Source organism: Geotrypetes seraphini, chromosome 5, assembly GCF_902459505.1.
Source record: "Geotrypetes seraphini chromosome 5, aGeoSer1.1, whole genome shotgun sequence".
Taxonomy (NCBI): Eukaryota; Metazoa; Chordata; class Amphibia; order Gymnophiona; family Dermophiidae; genus Geotrypetes; species Geotrypetes seraphini.
The window spans coordinates 251,420,452-251,436,331 of record NC_047088.1 but is presented as its reverse complement, the minus strand read 5'-3'; the positions used below and the strand labels follow the sequence as shown (position 1 = coordinate 251,436,331).

At 46.5% G+C, this 15,880-nt stretch overlaps 1 protein-coding gene across 11 annotated transcripts in view; it reads right to left on the bottom strand.

Moving 5' to 3' along the window:
• The window catches only part of CLASP1 (cytoplasmic linker associated protein 1), a 506,270-nt gene that overhangs the window by 396,584 nt on the left and 93,806 nt on the right, over positions 1 to 15,880 (bottom strand). For all 11 annotated transcript variants that reach the window (XM_033944379.1, XM_033944384.1, XM_033944387.1 and 8 more), the window contains exons 4-6: positions 10,790 to 10,893; positions 9,365 to 9,456; positions 9,202 to 9,277 (exon numbers count right to left, since the gene is read on the bottom strand). In XM_033944379.1, coding sequence (XP_033800270.1) covers positions 9,202 to 9,277; positions 9,365 to 9,456; positions 10,790 to 10,893 — 272 coding nt within the window. The remainder of the gene's footprint in view (positions 1 to 9,201; positions 9,278 to 9,364; positions 9,457 to 10,789; positions 10,894 to 15,880) is intronic.

Sequence of the window (15,880 nt, the reverse complement as noted above, 5' to 3'; positions counted from 1 at the left end):
CCCATGTTCAACGGCACAGCCCTTCAGAGTCCCAAAAGACAAGGATGAAATGAAGCCTTCGGTAAACTGAGAAGAGGTACGTGAAGATTGTACTCCAAACCGGGCTTTCTAAGAGGCGCATGAATATACCGCACTCTGTTTAGGAACTGAACTACATGAAGCTGAGAAGTAAGCGAAAAGCAACATACCTAGCCCTTGTAACAAGCCAAGAATGGCACTAGAAGCTGAAGGGAATTGAAAGCTAAGCCCTCGGCAATACACTTGTGCCAAAAAGGAACTCTGGAGTGCTTCAAACGTTAAGAAGCACCCAAGAAAGGAAAAACCTCCAAAAAGGAAGCAGAAGCCACAGGAGAAGACGTCCGTAGCACCCGGATAAGAGAAGAAACAACCTGCTTCGCTTAACCCTTACACGTCAACCAAGATTTTTCAAAAAACTAGGTCGTAATACTAAAGTAGTACAAATATCCATGTTGATCGGACCCTAGGCGAGCAAAGCCGGAGATACCAGGAAACTTCTTAGTCCGGCTGTCGCAAGACTCATCAAATTTGCATAGTAAGGATGGCACCGCCAATCCAAAGATTCTACAAATACTGTGCCCGGAAAGCGAGCTCGAGATGGCAAATCCAAGCCATCATCAGTCAGCGGAAAACACTGAAAAAGAGAAGGCAGAGGCGAGAAAGGAGCCATGCAGCTACCCCCTCTAACTCCCACTTCCTGGGCCCGCCGAAGAAGCTAGGAAGCTTAGAATTGAGAGATGAGGCCATGAGGTCTAGGTCAAGGAGATCTCACATCCATAAAAAGAGCTAGAATGCCTGAGCCACAAATCTCAATATCCAGGATGCAGAAGATTACACTATTACTAACATGCACACTTTCCAGAGTGTACACAGCGCTGTACACTGTAACATATAAGAAATGGGCCATGCTCAGAGTCCGCGGAGAGAAAGTCTATCCAAACTCTTATCCTGATCCATAAAAGGATCTGCCAACAGAAGACGAAGATGAGAGTCCACCCATTGAAACAGACCAACTTCACCTGCCAACTGAGTACAACACCTACTGCCCAAGCTGTAGAGAAATACCCCCATCATAATACTGACCAAAAGGACCCTCAGCGGCAATCCGGAAGAATGATCAGAAGCTCCAGAAAGGTAGCCTGACCCTGCCCAAGAGTAGAAGAATGAACAAGTACTGAGTCGCCTCTGAAGACCAGACCCCTGGAGCTGAGGATGGAAGCCACCGAGCTCCCCAACCCGACAGCCTGGGATGGTCGGTGGTCATGAGCTAGTCCAGCAAAGACCGAGGCATGCTTTGAAAAGAGAAATCGCGCTGAGCCACCAAATCATACAGAGCGATGCAGGAGGAGCATACCAAATAATTGGAGCCCCTAGATACCGGGAACCACCGGAACAAAAGCGACTGCTGTAGCATAAGAAGGGGAAAGCAAGCCGAAGTTCCCAGTGGAGTCAGTAATATGGATCACAGAAACTGTACAGAATCCCATACTCTTGGTCATGGTAAGCGAAGAAGAATACCAATCTGAGACCGAGACCTCACGCCCAAGTCTCCGGAAAGAAACACATGTCTCTCCTATATGAATAAAAACATTACCCCGATATACCTATAAATAATACAGGAGAAAAGAGCGCTGTGCAAATTCGAAAATGCACATGTAAAGAACTGAGGAAAAGATACCACCCTTTTCGTGTCAGTCAAATGGCCCGACTGGAAGTCGTCCGAATCAAGCAGACAGTCAAGAAGAAATTAGATGAATCGCCTGGTAGCGCCAAAACGGTACCACCGCCCACATCACCTAAAACGTTCATGAAGCCTTGGGTAGGCTTTGGCATGTGCCAAAACCGAAAGCGCTGCTCCAGGGGAGGCAGGCAAACCAAGTGCCGATTCGGAGTCCATAGAGAAAATGTAAATATACTACCATGTTGTCTGCAGAAATGTGTAACCCCGAGAAACTAATTCAGAAGAATGGGATCCAGCCTGCCCAATGCCCCCGTCTCGGGCACCATGCAGTAAGTGGAACAACGTCCCTTAGTTCCCGAAGATCTACAAGAACTGTCCTGAGGATCAGTAACACTGAAAAGGGAAACACCAAACATAGAGACTCCAAGAACGAACTGGAAACCTGAGGAGGATGCAAAGATGCAAGCATCCTGAAAAATCTTCACAGCCCCCTGACCTGGCATTATAGCGTCTTCTCCCTTATGAGAAAGCCTGAAGAGTCATTGAAAGAAGTCAATATCCCCTCAGAATGAAGTGCAGAAGGTCAAGGAACATGAGACTGTAGGAACTGCAAGAAGATTCTCCTAGGAAAATTCAAGTTTCACAATGTAAAGAGGAATATACTGGAACCATGAAAATAGTATTAACCCCATGCAACATGAGCGAAATACGCATGTCCTTTAAAGTGAATACACACTACACTCATCAAGATGCTGCATCTACCGCCCTGTGGAAAACAACAGCATCCTTACAGGTATCAGACAAAGCTCATATCGCTATTGAGAGCTTCAGGGATGAGGCTAACAGCCACATAGCGCGTGATCCTCCGCAGGTTTGATAGAATAGGTAACTGGCTCCTGGTTAAAAGGAGCTGTACAGACCTTCCTGTCTGGTCGGGAGGCCCGTCTAGCATGTGCCATGAGAAAATGGTGACAGGAGAAACCAGCGTGATAAGCATGGAAATCTGAAGTCCAGGCCCCCTCAGAAATAGAGAAAGAGAGTCCTGGCCGCAGGAAGATGCGCAGTGTCATTATGCCCATAGAGACAGCCCGAACTTGGAAACTGTTTGTACTACCTTAGGCATATATATCCTATGCCACTACTAGACCCATGCAGCTCAGCACAGAGGCCCAAATAAGGACAGTTACCAACAAAGGCTCAATCTGCAGGGACCCAAGAGAGACAATGAGATACCTGTGTGAAATACAGGGCACTATCTTACTGCTGATCTCACCGTGCCGTGAGTTGCCGTATGTCGCCCCAGTCCGGAGACAAACCGAGACTGGGTGACCTAGCACAGGGCAGAGTCTCTCTGGTAAACCCCTTGAGTGCTACCCCCAGAGTCCGATTAAACAAGCAGCTTCCTTCAAGAGAGTACAGCAGGAACACAGACATAGACATATAAAGCTGCCCAAGCTTGTCCCAAAGCTGGTGACACACATACAACTTGTCTGAACTGGAAAGGAGAGAAGCCCCATCATACCCTGACCAAAGTCAGCTGGAAACAAACTACCGGAACGCTGCAGCTCTCCCGCCATTGCCGGAGACCCAAGTGCACGCCTGATTCTCACTGACACGTGGCTGCTGCATCAACGCTCCAAGAAACATAGTCGGATTCAAGCCCCGCAAAATTTACCCTGCCGCGGCTTGCATAGAAATAAAATCAGACTCAGGGAATAACCCGAAGAACGGCCTACAGCGCCGGAAAAAACATGTCCCATCTCATGCTGCTATAAACCGGCACCTGCACAATCAGCTGCACATGGCCGTGACAAACACCGATGAAAGAGAGCCTCAGAATAAACAGGACTACTGCTGCACTGAACCCAACAATGAGAACAAGTGCGAGCAAGAAATCGCACCGCTACTGCAGCGCTGTAACCAACAAGGAAACCAAGCGTGTGCATGCAAAGGGCAGGAAGTCCCGGCTCCCTCCACGGATTTCTAGTCATAAAACTTAGCCTCAATAAAATATCCATGCCTTAAATGTACGATGATCGAACCCACAGTACTAAGACTCCCAAACAGAACCTGAAGTTCAAACAACCGTAAAAGCCAGACATACTCACAGCTTGTTGTTAGGGCCGGATGAAGCCAGTTTGCAGCAAAAGCATGGCAGAATGTAACAACTGTGGTCTCTTTTTTTTTTACAGAGAAGGGAAAGAAGAAAAAAATTGAGACCCAGTCAGACCCTCTATCACTGGAGGGAGGGTGAGGCAGGGACCTGGGGGGGCCCAGGTGTAACCCCTAAAGCCGGCACCGTTCAGCCGGACATCCCTGTCTCACTGAAGAGAAAATCTCAACAGGAGAAATAGCACTGCCAGCTAACTGAAGAGAAACCTCAACAGGAGAAACAGAATGGCAGTCTCACTGAAGAGAAACCTCAACAGGAGAAAATAAAGTTCCAGCCACAGCCAGAATTCAGGAGCTAGTTGAATAGCGACCTTTTCCTGCTGGGAGATAGAGAATACTAGATAAACAGGAGGAGTGCCAGCCAATAGGACCACCTGTTAATCAGTTTCTCTATCTCCGCCTGCTGGTAGATGTGAGCTATCCCATTGGTCTCTGGATTCATCTGCTGCTGTTGCTAGGGAAATTCTACTTTACGGAGAGGGTAGTGGATGCCTGGAATGCGCTCCCGAGAGAGGTGGTGGAGAGTAAAACTGTGACTGAGTTCAAAGAAGCTTGGGATGAACACAGAAAATTTAGAATCAGAAAATAATATTAAATATTGAACTAGGCCAGTACTGGGCAGACTTGCACGGTCTGTGTCTGTATATGGCCATTTGGGGGAGGATGGGCTGGGGAGGGCTTCAATGGCTGGGAGGGTGTAGATGGGCTGGAGTAAGTCTTAATAGAGATTTCGGCAGTTGGAACCCAAGCACAGTACAGGGTAAAGCCTTGGATTCTTGCCCAGAAATAGCTAAGAAGAAAAAAATTAAAAAATTTAAATTGAATCATGTTGGGCAGACTGGATGGACCATTCGGGTCTTTATCTGCCGTCATCTACTATGTTACTATGTTTAGGTAGGTTGCCTAGTCGGCACTTATATGTTTTGACTTAGACCAAGTCAAAACAGGTATAAGTGCTGAAAATGATGCTATTTCCTATATGGTTTGCAATCTTGCTTCTGTATTTGTTGATTAAGGATATTACTCAGCTGCATAAAATGCTCCAGCACTTCTTTTGGGGGGTAGGTAGGCAAAAATTTTCTTTTCAGTAATTGGCAGAGAGGAGGATTGGGGTTACCTGACCTCAAATTACATAACATGGCTTGTCTAGTGCATCATTTGAGAGATTGGGTTAATGCCACAGAGTTCTTTACCCCATTGCAAATGGAGACTGATTTTAGTGCTCCACTGCATCTTCTGTGTGTCTTACATGCCAAGGCTGGGGCTCTGCCTCTTCATATAAAATCTAGACCTGTGATTCATTCCTCACATGGGCTCTGGGTGGTTTTGGCATGTTTTAACAGAGGAGAGGTGCTTACAGAGTTTGGAGTCTTCATGGGGCTCTTTTGTCATCTTGGGCTGATCGTTTTGCTTACCTTCAGCTACACCATTATAATAATACTTTACCGCCTGCTTTGTTGTCATTGGAGGTGGCTCATGTTATTCAACTATCTCAGTTTCTGTATAGCATCCCCTACGTCTAAGTCCCTCCACGTCCTCTTCCCCTCCTTCTTTTCCCCTTCCTCTTTGATCTGTCGCCTTGAGCCTGTATAGGTATTTTGCGACTCACAAATGGAAGATTAGATTATTCAGACCTTGCTCGATCTCCCAGATGACATGGTTTCTTCTATCTAGCTTTTTCAAAAAAAATTATTGCATGGCCTACCCTTATTGATTTATTCATTCATTCAATTTTCTATTCCATTCTACCACGGGAGCTTAGAACGGTTTTACATTAATTTATTTAGGTACTCAAGCATTTTTTCTTGTCTATCCCAGCGGGTTCAAAATCTATCTAATGTACCTGGGGCAATAGAAGGATTAAGTGACTTACCCAGGGTCACAAGGAGCTGAATGGATCTTTCTAATTTAGCTGGTCGATGGAGTGTGGACTTGTCCTATATCTTCTTAGGACTTTTTTCAATTGTTACACTCCATCTTGCATTGTTTCAGTTCAGTTGAGTTGCAGAAATGTCAATATAGAGTGCTTTTTCGTGCCTATGTCTCCCAGAATAGACTTTATCATACGAGGTTTAAGGACTCTGCTTTGTGTGTGAAATATCACAATGAGCCAAATTCCCTGATGCATGCTTTGTGGAGGTGGTGTCCTATTGCTACATTCTGGTAATTAGTAACAAGATATTTGGAGTGTATACTGCACTAATCTATGCATTTCACGCCGGGAGTATACTGTTGGGACAAGTGTCTGCTTTGGGCATGTGGGGGAGAGGCCCTAGAGTTTGGGCAATGGGAGATTATATACTGGATAAGAAAAGTATTCTTCAATACTGGACACAACTTACTGCCCCTCTTTTTGGCACTAGTAGAATAAATTACTTGATCTTCTGTTGATGGAACTTGGGTCTAACCTTCAAGCATAAGAGCAGGTTTTTGACCATTTGGGGAGCCTATATTCATTTGTTACATCCTAGAACAGGGGTGCCCAATACGTCTACCGGGCCGATCAGCCTTCCTCTCCCCAACGTCAATTCTGCCGTCGGAGAGGAAGTTCCAGGCCAGACAATTGCTGCCTGGCTGCCCGGAACTTCCTCTCCGATGGCAGAATTGTTGTCGGGGAGAGGAATGCTGGGTGATCCAACGCAGGGAAGCAGGGATAGCTTGGGGCGGCGATGGCTTTGGGTCCTATTCCCTGATGGTGGCGGCAGCCTGTTCCCTGAAGGCGGTGGCAGTGGCTTGGGGGAGGGCAGGGAGAAAGAAAGAAAGGGGGCAGGCAGGGAGCCAGAAGGAAAGAAGGGAAACAGAAAGAAAGAAAGAAAGGGGGAATGAAGAGAGAGAAAAAAAAGAAAGGGAGGCAGGGAGAAAGAAAGGGCAAAGAGAGAGGAAGAAAAAGTTGGGGGAGGGAATGAGGTCTGGAGGAGAGGAAGAAATATTGGATGCACAGTCAGAAGAAGAAAGTGCAACCAGAGACTCATGAAATCACCAGACAACAAAGGTAGCAAAAATGATTTTATTTTCAATTTAGTGATCAAAATGTTTGAGAATTTATATCTGCTGTCTATATTTTGCACTATGGAACCCTTTTACTAAACCGCAATAGCGGTTTTTAGCGCAGGGAGCCTATGAGCGTTGAGAGCAGCGCGGGGTATTCAGCGCAGCTCCCTGCGCTAAAAAACGCTATCGCAGTTTAGTAAAAAGGGAGGGGTATATTTGTCTATTTTTGTATGGTTGTTACTGAGGTGACAGTGCATAGAGTCATCTGCCTTGACCTCTTTGAAAAAAACCCGGAATATAAATGATAATTAACATTTTTTCTGTGTACAGTGCACTTTGTGGGGTTTTTTAAATTTTTATTGTTGGTAGATCATTTTGACTTGGTCATTTTAAAAGTAGCTTGCAAGCCCAAAAAGTGTGGGCACCCCTGTCCTAGAATATGGGGTCATATTTTGAATCAGATAGGGGACTCCTTGCTATCAGTTTAGTAAGTTTTTTCTTTCCATATTTCAGCTCCACATAGCAAATGAGGGGTTTTTTTTTCTTGTTCCTAGGCACAGGTTCACTCCTGGGGGGTTTTAGAGTTTGTTTGTTTGTTTTTTGGGGGGGGGAGTTTGGGGGTTACTGTTCAGGGGATGGGATATTTGCTTGTTTTCTTTGTTCATGATTTCTTGCTTATGACTGTATTCTGCCTGCTGCAATGGATTATTTTGATACAGTTTGTTGTGTGACACTCTTGCAGGTATCTTTATCAACGTTGATCTATGTAAGGTACAAAGGGAGAGATGGGGGTAGGAAGAACCTGGAAGCACAGGATGCTGATCGTTTAGAAAGATGCGCCATGCTCCATCCCTAGCAGTCTTCAAATCCAAGCTAAAAGCCCACTTTTTGGAAACTGCTTTCAACTCTTAACTCCCCCTCACTGCTGTCAGATACCTAGACTCACTGTATAATTTCCTCTACCATAATCTCCCCAACCCTGAGATGTCCTGTCTGTCTAATTAGACTGCTAGCTCGTGAGCAGGGACTGTCTATTGTATATTAAATGTACAGCGCTGCATACGCCTTTCAGCGCTATAGAAATAATAAGTAGTAGTAGTGGTTGTTTGTACAATTTCTTTGATTGTTTCTTGCACTTGGTTCTCGAATAACAAAAAGATTTAACAGTAAAAAGAAGAAAAAGCACTTAAATGTTCAGTGCTGTAACAACTAACTGCTTTCTGAATATCGGGCTTCACCTGCACACAGCTGAACAGAAATTTTAGAGCCATGATTATGCCCTGACTCTGAGCAATTTTCAAACCTCTACTGGCAGATACAAAGTTCACAGAAAGGTATAAGCACTCTCTCTATTTGAAAAAGCACCTCAGGAAACAAGCACCTGTGGTTTTGGGCAGCTATTCCTCCACAGAAAACTAGTGTTATTCTAGAAACAAATACTATACCTCCACCTCAACCAAATGCCATGAGAGCCTCCTTTTACACCTGGTTCATAGACAAAATCGCGCGAGACAACAACGCGCAGACAACTGAGCGCAAGGTTGACGACGCGCCGAAGAAAAGCACTATTTTAAAGGGTTCCGACGGGAGGGTGTTGGTGGGGAGCCCCCCTATTTTACTTAACAGACATCGCGCTGGCGTTGTGGGAGTTGTAACCCCCCTCATTATACTTGAAACCAAACTTTTTGCCTGTTTTTTAGGGAAAAAAGTATAATGTGGGGAGTTACAACCCCCCAAACCCCCCCCAACGCCAACGCAATGTCTGTTAAGTAAAGTGGGGGGGTTCCCCCCACACACCCCCGTCAGAGCCCTTTAAAATAGTGCTTTTCTTCGGCGCGCCGTCAACCTTGCGCTCAGTTGTCGGCACGCCGTTGTCTCGCACGATTTAGTCCCGTCACCTTTACACCCAGATGAAAAATATGTATTTTTTTTTTTTTACTCCTCCAGGCTTTTGAAAACTGCCCTACCTGCATATCAGCCAGGGCACTGGAGGTATTATACATATAATAAACTTTGAACATAAATATACATATCTCTCCCCACCCCCTTTTACAAAGCCGCAATACAAGTTTCTCCCGCGGCCCAGAGCACTAAATGCTCCAACACTCATATAATTCCTATGAGCATTGGAGCAGCATCAGAGTATTTAGTGCCCTGGGCCGCGGTAGAAATCTCTACCGTGGCTTAGTAAAAGGGGGCCTAAATTTTCAATTATTTTCAACTGCATATGGTTAACATCCAGCTTTTCCAGTTAAGGAAAAACTAAGCTCCAGCAGTGTGAGATTATCCTTAAAAATTCAAGTTCTATTTATCCTTATTAACTGAAAGAAATTACATACCTGGCTATTTGGGTCTCCAAGTAGGTTACATATATGAGGCACAATCTTGCTTAGTGTTAGACTATGGGCACCGTGTCTGAGAAGAAAAGGAAATCTGAGGTAAGGTCCAGATTCATAAGCAGAACATATCCTGAGCCCAAATGTGTTCTAAGGGAAAACTTACATATTGAGAGTTGCTATGAGACAGAGGCAGACTCCTTCTCTTGTTCGGAAATTCTTGTGTTTGAATCCTCCTAGCATTCTATCCCACACATACTGCAGAAGTAAACGCAGAAAACAGGTTGGGTCCAATAACATATATAGGATTTCAGCTTCTAACAGTTCCTTCATAGAGGACCAGTCTATAGGTATCAGACACTCTAGGCAAATCTTCAGCTGTGAATCTCCCCTCTCCCCCTCCCCAAGCAACTCAAGGCCCCACTCCTCATGTCTATCATCTTTCTTTCCTTACCCCCCTCTTCCAAAGTGTCCAGTCTTTCCCCTTCCCTACCTTCACCCTGAAGTGTCCAGCATCTTCCCTGCCTTTCCCTCTCCAGGGCAGCCCAATTTACACAAACTAAAAAGCACAGTTACTTACCGTAACAGGTGTTATCCAGGCAGATATTCTCTACATGTGGGTGACGTCACCAACGGAGCCCCCTAGCGGACGTTTTCGCAAGCAGACTTACTCGAAGACATTCAGGCTTGCGATTGGCCCGCGAATGTGCGCGTGCCCCTCCCGCCCTGCCTAGGGCATGCATCTCCTCTGCGTGTCCTCAGTTCAGATAGTGGGTGGATTGCAAGACCGGAACGAGGCCGGGACATAAGAAAAAAGAGAGCCGTGGCCCCGCGAGGCCAGGCAGCCAGAGGAAGACCGGGAACCCGGTCAAAATTATACGAACTGAAAAAAATGAAAATAAAAAAAACAAAAGACGCGAGCACAGCGACTCAACAGAAACAAACCAAATAAGCTGCGGTGCAAGAGGGACAAAGAGAACGCGCAAAGTAAGGGAGCAGTGCTTCTGGCTCCGCGGAAAACAATGAACTGAGGACATGCTGAGGAGACGCATGCCCTAGGCAGAGCGGGAGGGGCACGCACGCATGCGCGGGCCAATCGCAAGCCTGAAGGTCTTCGAGCAAGTCTGCTTGCGAAAACGTTCGCTAGGGGGTTCCATCGTTGACATCACCCACATGTAGAGAATATGCTGCCTGTTTGTCCTGGGATAAACAGAAATATTTATTTTAAAAAATTAAACTCTTGTAGAGGCCAGGCTTCCTCTTTAGAGTGTGCTGGACACAGCAGGCCTTGAACTGCACTGTTGATGAAGACCCTAAGCTATCCGTACCGTCTTGTTTAGAGACACTGAATACTGACCAATACTCCCACCCCCTAAACTGTGCCACCCTAGGTAGGTAGCTATTCCCCTTAGTGGTCGGCCCAGACTCAAGCTTTTTGTGACAGTCAGCGAGCGCCTAGCCATAGGACTGCTGTCACAGTTAACTACAGGCAGGATATACACTTTCAGACTCATTAATTACTGCTACATTAAATCAGTTTTCAGGCATGAACTCTATTACAGAATTAGAGAAAGGTCTTTTTTTTCCACACCTGAGGTGGCGCAGAAAGTTCCATAATTTTTAGCAGCAGAATCTGATCTTGCTCTCGCACTGAATCCTTTGAATCTCCCAATCTATCAAGTAGGCTTGGTAGTACTGAGGACAAAAGAAAATATGGATTATTTTCTACAGCACTATTTGAGTGTACATGGAATTGTATACATTAATTCACATAGCTACCAAGGCACTGTCCCCATTAATTTCATATCCAAGTCAGAGTACTGAAAGGAATAATGCCCTCTCTGTCACTCATTGTGTAACGTTGAAATGCCAATAGGGATCTACAGATCCCTCCGTTCCCTGCTCCATCTACCAAAAACTGCCAGCACTGACACTCATTCTCTGATTAAACAACAGCACAAGCACTCTTTGCAAAGCCGTCACTTTGCTAGCATTACTTCATAACAACCAACTGCTCCAAAGACCAGACCTGCAGTTCCAGTTCATCCTGTTACAGGAACAGCAGATTCGTATGTGACAAATGCCGGTTGAATGGGCAGCTAGTGTCTAAGGCTTAGAGTCACTAAACCTTCTGATCCTGTGATCATTCCTGACCCAATTCACTAAACGGCCCACCGCCCACTTAACGATCCGGTCCAACCCATGCAAATAAGTAGAATACAAGCAAATAGCCAATAAGGGCTTTAGGCCCCTCCCTGTGCATCACATGATGCACTGGGTCGGGGGTCTAAGGTAGAGAATGACACGGGGAAAAAATCTGTCCCCGCCACTGGACCGCCATCCCCTTCACCGCCCCGTCCCTAAACCCACCATCCACTTCACCGCCCCGTCCCCATCCCCACCGCCCCGTCCCCATCTCCGCAGCATCCACCCTTCCCTCTCGCAACCTCACCGCTCTTCAGCGGCCCAAGAATATCCCTCCCCCTTACCTTCGCGGCATAAAGAAACTTAAGGGAGGACAGGCGCGTACATGCGGCCCTTTCCCCTGTCATTCTCTATTAAGCAGAATTGAAAATAAAAAGGGTTAACTTGGCATCTCCAGTTAGGCACGCTGATGCCATACACTGCGCACCAATTCTATAACAGCATCTGTACTCCAAGATGCCTTTTACAGATTACTCAGCAGAAACCCAAACTGGTGCACCTAAAATTAGGTGCAACCATTTACATCAAGAATAAATGGGCACAACTAAGGAGCAGTAGCCGTTTTAGATCACGCTAAACACTAACGCACGCAAACGCATCCATAGGATATAATGGACGCGTTGGCAGGCGTTAGCATTTAGCGCCCGCTAAAACAGCTAGCGCGCCTTAGTAAAAGGACCCCTAAGTGCGCCATTTAAAGAATATAACTTAAAGAATACTATAAGTTGCATGTGTACGTTATAGAGAGTTGCGCGGGGACAGAAATCCCACCCGTCCCCACCCGTCCCCGCCAAAATCCCACCCATCCCCACCCGTCCCCGTGAGGAATCCCTCCGTCCCCACCCGTCCCCGTGAGGAATCCCTCCGTCCCCACCCGTCCCCGCGAGGAATCCCCTCCGTCCCCACCCGTCCCCGCGAGGAATCCCCTCCGTCCCCACCCGTCCCCGCGAGGAATCCCCTCCGTCACCATCCTTCCCTATAAACTTCAGAAATAGTTATTTTATTTAATTATGCTACTGAATTAAAGGCTCTGGTAGAGACCCATTTACAAATAAGCAAAGAGACTATTAATTTGGAAATATTAATTGGGAAGAATACATACTTTGTAAATGGGTTTCTACCAGAACCTCTAATGTAAATATAAAATATAAATACTCAGCTGATGAGAACCCACAAACTGTCAGCTGAGGACTTCCTTTGCAGTTGGCCTGGGGTCCCTTTTGCCAAGCTTGGCAGGCAGCAGTAGCGTCCCTGAGTCACAGATGCTGGCACCTCAGTGGCTCATGGATGCTGCCAGCGACTGCTGCGCTTGGTGGAGGGGAGTTCTGACCATCTCTAGAGGAGGTCCTCTGCTGGCGGTGCTTGGGGATCCCCACCAGTCACAGCAAGGGCCAACAAGTACTTCAACACTGTAGAAATAAAACCAGAAATGCATTTCCTTTTCTTTTGAACACAAAACAAAGATATCTGCCATATACATTTCCCAAGGCAGATGACTCTATGCAATGTCACCTCGGTAACAAAATACAAAAATAGACAAATACACCCCCTCCCTTTTTACTAAACCACAATAGTAGGTTTTAGCACAGGGAGTTACGCTGAATGCCTCGCGCTGCTCTCAATGCTCATAGGCTCCCTGCGCTAAAAAACAATATTGCGGTTTAGTAAAAGGGAGCCATAGTGCAAAATATAGACAGCAGATATAAATTCTCAAAACAGACACATTTTGATCACTAAATTGAAAATAAAATCATTTTTCCTATCTTTGCTGTTTGGTGATTTCATGAGTCTCTGGTTGCACTTTCTTCTTCTGACTGTGCATCCAATCTTTCTTCCTTTCTTTCAGCCTCCTGTATGTTTCCTCTCCTCCAGACCTCATTCTCTCCCCCAACTTTTTCTTTCTGTCTCCCTGTTCCCCCTTCTTTCTGTCTCTCTGTCTGCCCCCTTTCTTTCTTTCTCCGTGCCCTCCCCCAAGCCACTCGGTTTGCTGCCACCGCCATCGGGGAATAGTCCCCAAGCCACCGCTGTCCCAAGCTTTCCCTGCAGAAGCGTCGCGCTGACCAGCATTCCGCTCCCTGACGTCAATTCTGAAGTAGGAGAGGAAGTTCCGGGCCAACAAGGCATTTCTCCTCATTCCATCCAGCCTGAGCCCCATCTCTCCTTGATCCAGCATTTCCCTTCTGTGTCTGTCAGAATTACCATTCCACCTATTTTCCAGCATCACCCTTCTTTGTGTCCATCTCACCTATATCCCTATCTCACCACTTTTTCAGAATCTTCATTTGTCTCTGTCCTTGTCTTTACCCCATATTCACCATTTGTCCTTTCAATGTCTTTATCTCCCCCCCCCCACACACACTTTTTCAGCATTACTTCTATGTCTCTATTTCACCTCCTCTTCATGTCCCCTCTGTATCTCTATCCTTATTCAGAAGGTCCTGCTTACCCTTTCTCTTCTTTGTGTCACTATCTCCATTTTCAGCTTTCCCCCCTTTTCCTTTGTTACTGCACCCTGTAGCCAGAATCTTTCCACCCTCTCTCCACTCCGGCCCAGCCCAGTATGAAATATTTCCTTTTGTTTCTCTCCCCTCTCTCTTCTCCTCCCTCACCCACGAGTCCTGCATCTGGCCCTCTCCCTTCTACCTGCACCTGGCAACACCCCCCTGCTCCGCGGCTCTCTTAAGCAACTCGTCAGCAGCGGTGATCAAGACAAGCTGCCGACATCGAGGCCTTCCCTCTACGAGTCCCACCTTTGTGGAAAAAGGAAGTTGAAACAAGCGGGACTCGCAGAGGGTAGGCCCCGACGCCAGAAGCTTGTGTCGATCGTTGCTGCTGAGTTGCCGAAGAGAGCCGCAGGTAGAAGGGAGAGGGAGATAGGAAGGCTGTAGAAGCTCCGGAGCATGACACCGAACCCGGCCAGGATGATTTCTTTTTCAGGCTGCTGCTGCCGCTGCCATCCCCCACCCGAAATGACAAAAAACAGCCTAATGCCCGCGTCGGGAAATAGCCATGCTGAGCAGTGAGCTCAGCACGTACACAGATGAAAGCCTTGCTTGCTGATTGGTCCGGCGGCACGGTGGGGCGGGGCCGCCGGACCAATCAGCAAGCAAGGCTTTCATCTGTGTACGTGCTGAGCTCACTGCTCAACATGGCTATTTCCCGACGCGACGCCAGACTTGTAAGCTGCATGCTTGCATCGCCAGAATTTAGGTAGGTTGTTTTCATCCCCGTGGGAGTCCCGTGGGCAAGGGGGCGTCCCCGTGGGAGTCCCGTGGGTCAGGGGGGCATCCCCGTGGGAGTCCCGTGGGCCAGGGGGCGTCCCCGTGGGAGTCCCGTGGGCCAGGGGGGGAACCCGTTCCCGTGCAGACCTCTAGTACGTTGGAGACACACCGAAGCTCCCTTGAATTAATGCACCATTTTATAGAACTCTGTTCTAACTTGGATGGGTCCTCTTCTTTATACAAATCGTGTTTACTTGGAAACACTGTCCATATAGCGCAGTAGTCTCAAACTCGCAGCCTGGGGGGCCACATGCGGCCCGCCAGGTATTATTTTAAGGCCATCAGTATGTTTATCATAATCACAAAAGTAAAATAAAACAATTTCTTGATCATATATCTCTTTAGCTATAAATGACAATATTATTATTAAGACTTAGCCAAAAGGAAAGATTTATAAACTATACAGAGTTTTACCTCATGCAAATTTGTCATTTCTTTAATAAGACATTAACTATTTTTCTGAGGCCCTCCAAGTACCTACAAATCCAAAATGTGGCCCTGCAAAGGGTTTGAGACCACTGATATAGCTATACCAATTTACATATATTCCCCAAGTGCATGAACTCTCCCACCAGCTACAGCTACAGTTACTCTATATTTTCTTCCAGGCCTCAGCAACACCACTCCGCCGCTCAACAAATGCTCATAGCAGTAAGCTTTATGTGCCAGATTGTCACTGGCCCATAATTTATATACCTGTATTTCATTTTAACGTTTTACCTTTTTGTTTTTACTTAAGATATTTTCAAAAATATATTTTGTAAGTCTCTTTTCATATGACTCTTTTATAAAAATTTTTCATTTCACCATATACTATAAACATTCTTATCTTAGATAATTCTTCTAAGCATTCATTTGGTTCGACCTGGGAAAAATCTTAACAGCTAACACATAAAGCTTACTGCTATGAGCATTTGTTGAACGGCAGAGTGGTGTCGAGGAGGCCTGGAAGAGAATATAGAGCAGGAGTGCCCAAAAGGTCGATCACAATCGACTAGTAGATCACAAAGGCAACACGAGTCGATCATGGAGCCAATCCTGGGCTCCGCGATAGACTCGCATTGCCTTTGCGTTATGTTCTCACTGCTTCTCCGACAACAGGACAAGCGTCGGGCACACAGCCTCTCTCCCCCTCCCCCCCATCAATAATGACATTGGAGAGGAAGTTCTGGGCCAGCCAATTGCTGCCTGGCTGG